The 11863-nt window shown below is 48.1% G+C and overlaps 4 protein-coding genes across 4 annotated transcripts; 2 read left to right on the plus strand and 2 right to left on the minus strand.

Moving 5' to 3' along the window:
- Positions 1-31: 31 nt before the first annotated feature.
- Positions 32-4075, plus strand: UREG_00600 (uncharacterized protein; the record flags this gene model as incomplete). Its single annotated transcript, XM_002541040.1, has 5 exons — positions 32-52; positions 114-197; positions 269-721; positions 775-4011; positions 4067-4075. 5 exons carry the CDS (start codon positions 32-34, stop codon positions 4073-4075), a joined length of 3804 nt encoding a protein of 1267 aa, XP_002541086.1.
- Positions 4076-4354: 279 nt separating this feature from the next.
- UREG_00601 (uncharacterized protein) lies at positions 4355-5515 on the minus strand (the record flags this gene model as incomplete). The annotated part of the gene is made up of 1 exon (XM_002541041.1): positions 4355-5515. One exon carries the CDS (start codon positions 5513-5515, stop codon positions 4355-4357), a length of 1161 nt encoding a protein of 386 aa, XP_002541087.1.
- Positions 5516-6445: 930 nt separating this feature from the next.
- UREG_00602 (histone acetyltransferase GCN5) lies at positions 6446-8012 on the plus strand (the record flags this gene model as incomplete). The annotated part of the gene is made up of 5 exons (XM_002541042.1): positions 6446-6559; positions 6633-6665; positions 6728-6936; positions 6999-7113; positions 7179-8012. 5 exons carry the CDS (start codon positions 6446-6448, stop codon positions 8010-8012), a joined length of 1305 nt encoding a protein of 434 aa, XP_002541088.1.
- A 2256-nt stretch (positions 8013-10268) lies between these two features.
- UREG_00603 (uncharacterized protein) lies at positions 10269-11312 on the minus strand (the record flags this gene model as incomplete). Its single annotated transcript, XM_002541043.1, has 2 exons — positions 10269-10978; positions 11054-11312. 2 exons carry the CDS (start codon positions 11310-11312, stop codon positions 10269-10271), a joined length of 969 nt encoding a protein of 322 aa, XP_002541089.1.
- Positions 11313-11863: the final 551 nt, after the last annotated feature.

An 11863-nucleotide genomic window follows, 5' to 3' on the forward strand; every position in this document is an offset into this window, starting at 1 on the left:
CATACCCCTCTAACGCTGATTGTCGGATATAATGGGTCTGGGAAGACTGTATGTGGGAGACATCAGATACTAGATGAGGCCCGGCCAGCGCTTGTGGCTAATTTAATATCTAGACCATTATCGAATGCCTCAAGTATGCGACGACAGGTGAACTTCCACCCAATAGCAAGGGAGGCGCGTTTATCCACGACCCGAAGGTAAGGATCTACATACTTCCTAGACCACCCCCCCCAGGTGACATGTTTGTGCTGAGATATTTTGTGACTAGCTATGTGGAGAGAAGGAAGTTCTGGCCCAGGTCAAACTGGCGTTCAAAGCTACGTCTGGCGCGAGGATGGTAGTCACCCGCAGCTTACAACTTACGGTGAAGAAAACGACCCGACAACAAAAGACCTTGGAGGGACAGCTGGTGATGGTGAAAGAAGGCGAGCGAACGGCCATCTCGTCCCGAGTCGCCGAATTAGACCAAATCATGCCCCAATACCTTGGTGTTTCCAAAGCGATCCTCGATAATGTAATTTTCTGTCATCAGGATGAGAGTCTGTGGCCTCTGAGCGAACCATCAGTACTGAAGAAAAAATTTGATGAAATATTCGAGGCGCAAAAATATACAAAGGCTATCGATAATATTAAGGCCCTAAGAAAGAAACAAAACGAAGAGCTGGGTAAATACAAGATTATGGAGCAACACGCTAAAGAGGATAAAGACAAGGCTGACAGGGTAGGTTTGGTTTTGGGTTGTGAGTTGTCCGGCAATATCTGACTCTTTCTTAGGCAGAGAAAAGGTTGATGTCACTTCAAGAAAGAATCGAAGCGCTTCGAGCGGAAACCCATGACCTATCTAAGGAAATGCGGCGAGCTGCGGAGCTGGCAGACAAAGCTTGGAAAGAGTCTGAGAGTTATGCTGAGGTCCTTGGTGCTTTGGAAGGAAAGCGCATTGAAGCGAAGAGCATTCAGACAAGTATTGAGAATCTAAAGCAACATCTTGTTGAAGTTGACGAATCAGAGGAGTGGCTTGAATCCACTTTGGAGCAATTTGGGTCCCGACAGGCAGACTATCAAAGGCAGGAAGAGGCCCTCAAGGAAAAATACGTGGACCTAAAAGAGAACATAGAAACAAACCGGCGTCGATTGGGACTCAAGCAAGCTGAATACGGAAAGCATGAAAATGATAAAGCTCAGTTCGAGAGGCAGGTTGAAAGGCGCGGCAAGCTGATCAGGGATATCGCCCGTCAAAATAATCTCCGTGGCTTTGAGGGCGATCTCGACGAGATGGAAATCAATGAGTTTATGCTGCGGATCCAGAAACTTTACAAGGACCGAAACCAAGCACTGGAAAGAGCAAAGCGAGAGGCACAGGCGGAACTGCGGGAAGCCCAGAGCCTGCTAAACCAACTGAGTCAACGAAAGTCGACTCTTCAAGAGGTAAAGAATGCGGCCAGGAAACAGATCTCACAGAATGACAAGGAAGCGGATTCATACCAGCGACGTCTCAACGAAATCGATATAGATGAAGGCAAAATGGCGATTCTGCAGTCACGAATAGAAGAAACCGAAAGCCGTTTGAACCAAGCAAAAGACAAGGCCAAAATTGCTTCATGGGACAAGGATCTCCATACTAAAAATATGGAACTCCGTTCATTAGAAGAAGAGAGTGCTTCGTTAAATGCAGAATTGATTGAGGGGACCAAAAGAGTGGGTGATCTTGCGCGGCTTGATCACCTTAAAAAGGAGCTCAAGGATCGGGAGCGTAGCTTGGAAACGATGACAAGCGCCCACGGTGACAGGGTATCCCAGCTTGTGAGCAAAACCTGGAACCCTTCAAATATCGAACAAGAATACCAATCGGTTCTAAACGTTGCCTCAACATCACTAACCAAGACTGAGCGAGATAGAGATGGAGCTAGCAGAGAGCTCGAGTACGTTGAAGTAACGTTAAAAACCGCACGCAGATCCCTTCAGCAACACAAACAAGAATTGGATCATTGCGTTGAGAGGATTCGGGAAGCTACCGATGAAGAGCCTGCGGAATATCCTGATGTTGTTAAGCAGAGACAAACGCAGCTTGAGATGGCGAAAAAAGATATGGACCAATATGCGGGTCTGGGAGAGTATCTGAGCAAGTGTCTTGAAGCGGCGAAGCAGAAAAAAGTTTGTCGAACTTGTAGTCGGCCATTCAAAACGGACAAGGAATTCCAGGAGTTCAAAGTCAAACTTGAGTCATTGGTTAAAAAGGCGACTATGAATGCCGATGATGAGGAGGTTCAGCATCTGGAAGAAAATCTGGAATTTGCAAGAAACGCGCAGACGTATTATGACTCCTGGGTACGTATCTCTAATACAACTATCCCGGAGACGGACAAGGAGATAGCCCGGCTGGAATCAGAGCGAGAGGAATTACTGGCAAAAGTAGAAGATTACGACAGAATTGTGAGTGAAAAGGGTGAATCGAAAAGAGATATTGAGTCGTTGGCCAAAACAGTTGCCACGATTGCTAAATATGAAAGCGAAATTAAAACCCTCAGAAGTCAGATCCAGGAGCTTTCTGCGAAGCAGCAAGATTCTGGCGACTCACGGACTCTAGAAGATATCCAGGACATGCTTGCGACGGTTGGAGAGGAAAGTCGCGAGTTAAGGCGGACCATAACGAAAATAACAAACGAGAAAGATCAATCGAGGGCAGAAATCACGGAATTAGAGCTCCAGCTTCGCGATGTTCGCAGCGAACTCGATAATGCCAAATTCCAACTGGATAAAAAGGCATCAATTGAGACTCGATTGGAAGAGTATCGCAATCTTAATGCAAAACAGCGTGAAAGCATCGAGAAAGCAGATCAGGATATCGAGAACCTTGCTCCCGAGGTGTCCAAAGCTCAGGCCAAATACGAAGATATTAGCTCCCGTAGCGAACAAAAGGAGAGAGAACTTCAGCAAGATGTTGCAAGCCTGAGCGACAGTTTGCATCAACTTGAGCTTGCAAATGAGGATATCGTTTCCTATAACGACAGGGGCGGCCCACGCCAGTTGGAGAGAAGCAAACGTGAGCTAGAAAATATCACAACAGAAATCGAGCAATTGGAATCAGAACAGGGGTCCATCACGCGGCAGCTCAATGCCGTTTCAGCTCGATTGAAGGACAGCGAGAATACGAAGCGCCAATATTCAGATAACCTTCGTTATCGACGTGAAATGAGAGTGTTAGGAGAAGTGAAGGCTGAAATCGAAAGATTAGAGGCGCAAAATGCCGAGGTCGATCGAGCTCGGTTTAGACAAGAATCCGCGCGGCGTACGGAAGAATATAATCACTTCTCGGCGCATCAGGCAAGCAAAATGGGAGAAATGAAGGCAAAAGATAATGAACTTATGCAGTTACTAGCCGACTGGAATACTGACTATAAAGATGCAGCATTCAAATTCAAGGAAACCCATATCAAGGTGGAAACGACCAAAGCAGCCGTTGACGACCTCGGAAGATATGGCGGTGCGCTGGACAAAGCAATTATGAAATACCACAGCCTAAAGATGGAGGAGATTAACCGCATCATCGAGGAACTCTGGCAGCGGACGTACAGGGGTACAGATGTTGACACGATTTTGATTCGCTCCGACAATGAGAACGCAAAGGGGAACCGCTCATATAACTATCGCGTTGTCATGGTCAAACAAGATGCGGAAATGGACATGCGTGGCCGCTGCAGCGCGGGACAAAAGGTCCTAGCAAGCATCATCATCCGCCTGGCGCTCGCGGAATGTTTTGGAGTAAACTGCGGTCTGATTGCATTGGACGAACCAACCACGAATCTCGATCGGGACAATATCAGATCTCTGGCGGAGTCACTGCATGATATCATTCGGGCCAGACAGCAGCAGGCGAATTTCCAGCTTATTGTCATCACTCACGACGAAGAGTTCCTGCGACATATGCATTGTGGTGACTTTAGTGATTACTACTATAGAGTGTCGAGGAGCGATAGACAGAAATCGATTATTGAGAGGCAGTCGATTGCTGAGGTGAGAGCGCTTGCTGCCAGATATCTAATATACGTGGAGACTAATTTTGCTTTAGGTTATGTAAAATGACCTATGATTTATGGCTTGGTGTGCTTGAGTGATAAATATAACCTAGTTACTTGGTCTATTAGACCTTGGGAAATCAACAATCTACAGCATGGGAGGACAAGTTTTTGGGGCGTTGCAGGTCTAGGATATAGTTAGCCTACGTATTTCCAAAATAATCGAAACTTGACGTCAAATTGATATGTTCCTCATATTATGGTGCAGCTTGACAGGTATGAACGGCCTCTGAAATTGAATATTTGTGAGGGCTAGAACTATCCATATAAATTTGGAGCTATTATTCGGGTTCGCCGTCATTTTCCTCGTCGTCATCAACCAACGGAACGAATCGAAAGTCCACAAAACTGACATTACCAAGCGTACCTCCCCCCAGAGCTTGAGGTGCCCTGCCCGGCCCATCAGAACTTAAAGCAGCCTCTCCAAGTTCAATCATAAATTGCATGCTTAGAACGCCTTGACTATCACCGCGAATACTAACCTTGCTGGACGCCGCCATGGCGCGTAACGCCTTTCGAACAAGGGCGAATCGATAGCTCTGACGTACCCTGGTTTTTGAAGCAGGCGGCTGAACTAAGAATGTTTCTGCAACGGAGGGCGCTAACTTGCCGCGTCTTGGCTGCTTGGAACTTCCATCGTCGTTGAAGGACCTGTAGGTAGTGTCGGTAGATCGGTTTGGTTCTTTATCAATCGAGAATTCAACCGTAGAGTCACCAAATGGACCTCCGGAGGCAGAAAGTGCGAAATAAGGCGACTTATTTGGAGAGGCAGATAACGTCAGCGTGGTAGGGTTTGTCGAATCCAGTTCCATTATAGCATTGTGCAGCCAAAGTGAGCGCATTATAATTTTGAAAACAATAGCGTCACGTTGGAGCGGGATATCGACGTCTTCTGAAGAATCAAAGCTTGGATCATCGGGCTCATACGTGGTCAATTCACACGTCGTGGTAACACCTGCCTCTGTGAGGGTAAGGCTTAATGGAGAGCCCGGCCTTACGTAGCTTATGGTACAGGTACGGTTAAGTAGTAGAGCTGGTGTCGAGAAGGCGTTGGAAGCTGAGCCAGTCATAGGATTTGATATCGGGTTCAGGGGTTGGGTGGAATCGTTCAACCCAAAGATCTGGAGGGTCTCAATCAAAGCAGTGAGGGAAATCAAAAACCGCGGATAGGTTGAGGTATCAGGAGCGTCTTCAGCATCGTCTTCATCAATATCCATGCCACTGTTGCTGGAAGGTGGATTAAAAACGTAGTTTATAAACAGCGTTTTGTCGAGGAACGCGAGGCCTTGCATGACCCTCCCATCTTCGGCGGAGAAGCGTATGCCCTGGGGGGTGATTTGTATCGCAGCTTTAGAAGCAAAACCAATACATCGTAGTATAATATACAGTTGGTGAGTAAAGTGAGAGACGGCAGAAAAGATCGGAGCGTCACTAGAGTCCATGTCTGGGTTGAGATGTCACCGCATGGACGAAACAACAGCCCAGATCCCGCTAAGGTCGTTATAATGGCAATGGAAAGAAAAGCGTGATCCAATACACTAGCAGGATCCAAATTTATCGTACATCTCCACCGCGTGGATCCCGAAGTGTAAACTCGAACTCGGAGGCCTAGACATATACTCCAACCGCGCAGATCATGAAGACCGCCCCAAACCTACTGGTGTTAGAATGACATGATTTTGAGGGTATACGACGGCTTCCTCACCCGAGCGCAAGAGAAGCAGGCACACCGTAGAGAGGAATGCTTAATAGAGATCGATCTAGAACAGTTAGTGACAGAAAGGCGTATTATGGGATGGGTTGAATACGTACTCAAACCGAAAAGTCCGCTGAGAACAAGAGCTGCGGATTGAGCTAATTAGGTGACGTTTCTGGATATTCAGCGCTCGTAAATAATACTAACCTGTGAGTAGAAGGGTAGATGCAATGAAGAATTGATTGTTTTTCGAAACAATTGGATAGAAAGGGTTTGCGGCCGCAGCTACCCAGGCTTCTTCAAGAGACATTTGTTCGGGTTGATGCTGTAGTGAGATGACAGACTATACACAAGAAGAATAGACAGCGAATTGCAATTAGAAGACAACACAAACAAAGGTTCAAGTGGACATGATACCTCGCCGTCGCGTCGATTGAGTGCGCGCAAGGTGGTCAATTCAAACAGCACGGTCGGAACTACTATTTCCCGGGCTCCGATGCTCGGCACGGAGAAACATTACACCGTCATACGCCGAGGTCGACATCATAGTTTCCGTTTCGGGAAGCCGGGATGTTCAAGGGCGTCGCGACGAGGCACGAGCCCATAGATGAAGATCGACTATGGCTCCAATGGCCAACGACCGTAAGTTGGTTTCTATACTCGCGCCGACAGCATTATGCCGACACTCACCCGCACAGGAAAGCGCAAGGCCACGGACGAACCGAGTACCCCAGATTCCAAGCAAAGGGTCAAAAGGGCTAGGACCGAGTCTCCGGATTCCCAAATCAAGGTTAGCTATGCGTTAGGAAGGCTGAAGGGCTACATATACTGATTCCCGGCAGCAAGAGGATCTTCCGGACAAGCCCCAGCTGAAAATCGTACCGTTTGCGGAGAAGGTGAGAAAGCGGCAATTTCCTGTCTCCGTATTGCGCCTATGCTGACGGAACCGGTGTAACAGCCCGCAGTGTTGGAAGAAAGACGAGGCGATATAGAATTCCGAGTTGTTAACAATGACGGAACCAGAGAGAGCTTCATTATCCTCACGGGCCTCAAATGTATATTCCAAAAGCAACTTCCGAAAATGCCGAAGGATTATATCGCGCGACTGGTATATGACAGAACGCATTTATCGATTGCTATAATAAAACACCCTTTGGAGGTAGTCGGGTAGGCGGCCGTGCTTTTTTTCTTCAAGAAATCGTGGGGAAGCAGTGCTAACAGCCTAGCAGGGGAATCACATATCGACCGTTCAGAGGAAGAGCCTTCGCGGAAATTGTATTTTGCGCCATATCTTCTGATCAGCAGGTAAAAGGTTATGGTGCTCATTTGATGTCGCATTTAAAGGTAGACTCCAACCCCCACCCCACTTCACGCAATTTTCGCAATCAAATGTAAACATATCTATTTAGGATTATGTGAAAGCTACCTCTGATGTGATGCACTTCCTCACATATGCCGACAACTATGCCATTGGATATTTCAAAAAGCAAGGATTCACGAAGGAAATCAACCTCGATAAGGCAATCTGGATGGGCTATATCAAGGATTACGAAGGGGGAACCATCATGCAGTGTACTATGATTCCGAAGATCCGGTACCTCGAATCTGGACGCATGATTTTAAAACAAAAAGAAGCTGTACACGCCAAAATCCGTGCGTTTAGCAAGTCCTATATTGTCCATGCACCACCAAAGGAATGGAGAAACGGGATCTGCGAAATTGATCCGCTCAGCATCCCAGCTATCAAAGAGTCTGGATGGTCTCCTGACATGGATGAACTAGCCCGCCAGCCGCGCCACGGACCTAATTACAATCAACTTTTGCACCTGCTAAATGACATGCAAAACCACAGTGCAGCATGGCCTTTTGCACAGCCAGTGAATCGGGATGAAGTTCCTGACTATTATGAGGTAATAAAGGAGCCGATGGACCTGTCAACGATGGAGGAAAAGCATGAGAAGGATCTCTACCCGACTCCGCAAGATTTCATCAAGGATGCGATGCTCATTTTCGATAACTGCCGGCGGTATAACGACGAGAGTACGTCCTACGCTAAAAGCGCGAACAAGCTGGAGAAATTTATGTGGCAGCAGATTAAGGCTATCCCAGAGTGGTCAGTAAGTGCGCTCTATCAACTAAGGGCGTTTCGTATTCCGCTGACGCAATCCGATTTGTTAGCATTTGGCGGATGGCCATTGACTGAGCCTGGGCGCCATATAAGGAATGACATGGCGATTGTTTAATAACTCTCTTTTTGCATTGGTGGTGTGTTAGGTTGGACGGCGGAGTGTATAAGTTTGGAGTTCTGTTGTACATTAGTTAGGCGCCATTATATATAATGAACCAAGGGATTGATCATGAATGTTATACAGAGTACAGAGGATAGCAAGTGGAATTCACCCTCTTCACACCTTGTGGTTGCATTCTCAATCTGGTGTCTTTTCGGCGCCGGAATAACGATATCGCGCTTCATTTGTTCCATAGCAACCTTCTGTCATGGGGGATCTGAATCCCTTCACCCTCAAGTTTCACTGTTGTCTCAAAACAGTTTGATCAGTCTTTAGGATGTCTTTCTTTGATTCTTAGCAAGAGTGCTTTTAGCGTGACTAATCTGTTCCTTTGATTGATATTATCGCGGCTGGTGCCACTAGCTGGCCCAAGAAGCCGTTTCAACAGTTCCAATTAATTAATCCAGAAGGATATTCGCGACGCATCGTGGATCCAAACAAGCAGATTCTTGAGCTGTTCTTGTCACTTTTCGATTATTCAGCGCTGTTGTTACTATCACAGCCAAATGGCTTCATCGTCATCTATCCAAGAAGAAGAGCACCGCAACAGACTCCCTATACTCCTTGAGGTCCTCAGCCGAAGGACGCTCGCCCCTGTTGACCTCTTCTCCTTTTACATCTATATGAGAGATCAGCAATGTTCCGTTGACTACTTGGATTTCTGGTGAGTTCCCCGCCGTTCCCCCAGACTAATGGAGCGACTGACTGAGTCCGGGGTTTTTCTCTGAAAGGCTCGATGTATCCCAGCATATGTCCCTCTGCCGTCACTATGTTCGCGAGCTCCGTCGTTCCGTGCTCCTTGAGACTCCTGAGCCAGAAAAATTCGACGCTTCCGACTCTCCAGGCCTTGGACACAATGGTACTGGACCCTCAGGACATACCTACCCACCAAATGGCGCCGTCGGGCCTCAAAATGATCAGCGATTGTCAGCATTCTTAAGGTCGGAGGGACGAACTTCTGTGTACTCTGCGAGAAGTAGCATGGACTCTGGCCGCACAGGACGTCGATTTTCTTCGGTTGATCGACCGCGACGTATCAGCGATATGTTCCCGCAACATCTCAACAATTCGAACGGCTCCCCAGGACACACCGTTGCAAGGTCTGATATTCGTGCGAGCGCAGTGAGAATCTTGTACACATACCTTCTTCCGGGATCGGAACGAGAAGTTGTTCTTCCAGACACCGTCGTCGGGGACATTGTTCACATGATTGAGCAGGAAGGGAGAGATGATCCAGAGGTTTTCGACACTGCGAAAGACTATGTTTTTCAAGCCATGGAACGAGATGCTTTTCCCGGGTTTCTTCAGGCAAAAGCATTGGGGAATCTAGTCCCACCCAGCATTCTAGCCCGACTAGTTCTTGCATTGACAAGCTTGGGAGGCGGCTTTTGGGCTGCATTTTACGTTGTGCTGACCGACCAGCCACGGCTCGTGCGATGTTGGGTATGTATGCTTTATCCTAGTTTCGTTAATTCGGTCGCTTATTGTTTGTATAGGTCATTCTACCTTTTGTCATAGGCGCCTATTTCCTCGCATCGTATCAATACCGAATTGATCCAATTCTCGCGTTTATCGGCCTTAGCGAATACACTTTTATGAACTGGACTTCGATTCAGGAACCCTACGTTCGATCTTTACTTCTTAGGCGAGCTACTGTCTCTCTTGCATTTGCTACCTTCATTGCAATCTCGCTATGCGTTTTATTCATCTTCGTTCCTGGGACCAGACTGTGACAGCGTCTCGACGGGCGACTTCCGACAAGCTTTTCAGTCGATAACGTCTTTTATTCAACATTTCATTTACTTTGTTGTCTTGCAGAATGGAGGGTTGGTAGGATTCGGTATTTCTGGCATCGGTGTCTGGCGCATTTCGTATTCTTTCCGATTTGCTAGCCAGGCTGTGATCCTTCGGCGCTTATTATCCTTACGTTGTTTCCTCTTTTACGCGGAAGATACCCTCTGAAGAGCGCTTGCTCCCCGGCCTCTTCGCGCGCAAGTTCATTACATCGCGGGTTATCATTGCGTTTCTTGTTAATCATGTTTGGCCTGTCTTCTAATAAACGCGCTTTGAAAAAGACCTCTCATAACTAGAACGAAAAAAAAAAATTCGTCGTGAAGGCATACTGGTCTTCGGGCAGCATTAGCTAAATGTTCGTATCGGCATTAATTTAAATCTATGATTCCGAACTCAGTAGAACTGTCCACACGCTCTTTATTGTCTGCCACTAATCCCAAGCATGCGTTTCGCTCTAATTAACCTCCCAGTATCTTCACCATCAATTCCCTCATCAACCTCCATGTCCACATCCATCCCATCAGTGTTACTGTGCCGGGATCCAGAGTTGCTTGTAGCATTGAATTCGCGTTTATTTCCACTCCCAAATCCAAACTTACGTCCAGTCTTTCCCGACCCATCTTTCGAAGGGCGAAAAGCACGCTTCGAGCCCGCGCCACCGACATCCCCACCCCCGGCGTCTCCGTCCCGATCGCCATCCCAGCCCTTGAGGCTGCGCTCTAGCCGGGTAGCCCGGACCTGTGCCTGTGAATGCCTTTTCTCCGCATCAGCTCGTATCTTTGCGATTTCCGCTTCGATTCCGCCAATGACGCTGCGGCAGCGGTCCTGCCACTCGGAGAGGACTGAGATCATTGCGGTTAGGGCTTCGGGGCGGACGTCGCGCAGGGGAGCGACGGAGTTGACTCTGATGAAGGGGGGGACGGTGGTGGGGGAAAAGCGAGCGGATATTAGAGAGGAGTGGATGGCTTTTGTGATGAGAGTTTCGAGTTCGGTGTGGGAGGAGAGGGAGAGGGATTCCATAACTGCGGAGTATGTGAGGGGATTGTGCGTCCTTGCAAGTGAGAGGAGGGAAAGAAGCCGCAATTTCTGGGCTTGATCGTTGTTTAGAGCGGGTAAGCCGGGAGTTGCTGACAGAAATGGTTAGTATGGTGTGTTGAGTGGATAGCAATGAAAGCGCTCAGAGAACGGGAGCTATGACTGACTTTGGTAATCCTGCCATGTTCCCCAAGCAAATATTTCCAATAATGTCAGGTAGGACTGGTGCTCTTCGGGCGTGTCGGGTGTCCTGAGGGTCTGTATAGCTGGAGTCTCTAAAAGCTCTGCGAAGATGAATGTGTTTGGCGCGGATATAGCATTAGCAATGAGGTTTGCCAGGAAGCGGGGTGACGGAGAGGTAGTTGAAGTTGCAAGGTGAATGAATGGTTGGATGGCCTCGAGTGCCCTCGTGTGTATTTGCTCCATGGTGCAGCAACGAGCAGCGCGGGCTGAGAGCTTTGAGGAGGATCCAGTTGGCGGGACTTGGAGAGACGTTGATATCAGTGGAGAAGGAATGCTTGAAGACCAAGGTCCGGGGTGGTGATGAAGCTCGAAGCTCAATCTGCAGAGCTGAGCTATATCCGTCAGATACCAGCAGACACCTGGTCTTCGGTCTTTCAAGTACAATCGCAGATTCACCTTCAACAATGCGATCCCTTCACTGTTGTCGAGCTGCCATCACAAGATGACATCGCATCGCGCCTTACATAAGCCGAGGGCCCACTAAAGCGCACTCGTACTAACGCTACTTCACTGCGCCCGCGTGTACCACCCGAGTCCGTTTTGCGGAAGAAGCGGGAGCTTTATTGCTTGGATTTCCTGGTTGAATGGATTCTGGCCTCTTGGTTCATCCACGGACCAGAAAGACCAGACACGCCAGGAGTCGCTGTGTTTGGCTTCTCAGACAGAGTTCCACCGTTGCGGGTTCCAACGCTCTCGGGATTGGAGTTTTCAGCTGTCAGCTCCAACACCTGGTT

The sequence above is a fragment of the Uncinocarpus reesii genome, genomic scaffold (assembly GCF_000003515.1).
Source record: "Uncinocarpus reesii 1704 scaffold_1 genomic scaffold, whole genome shotgun sequence".
NCBI lineage: Eukaryota > Fungi > Ascomycota > Eurotiomycetes > Onygenales > Onygenaceae > Uncinocarpus > Uncinocarpus reesii.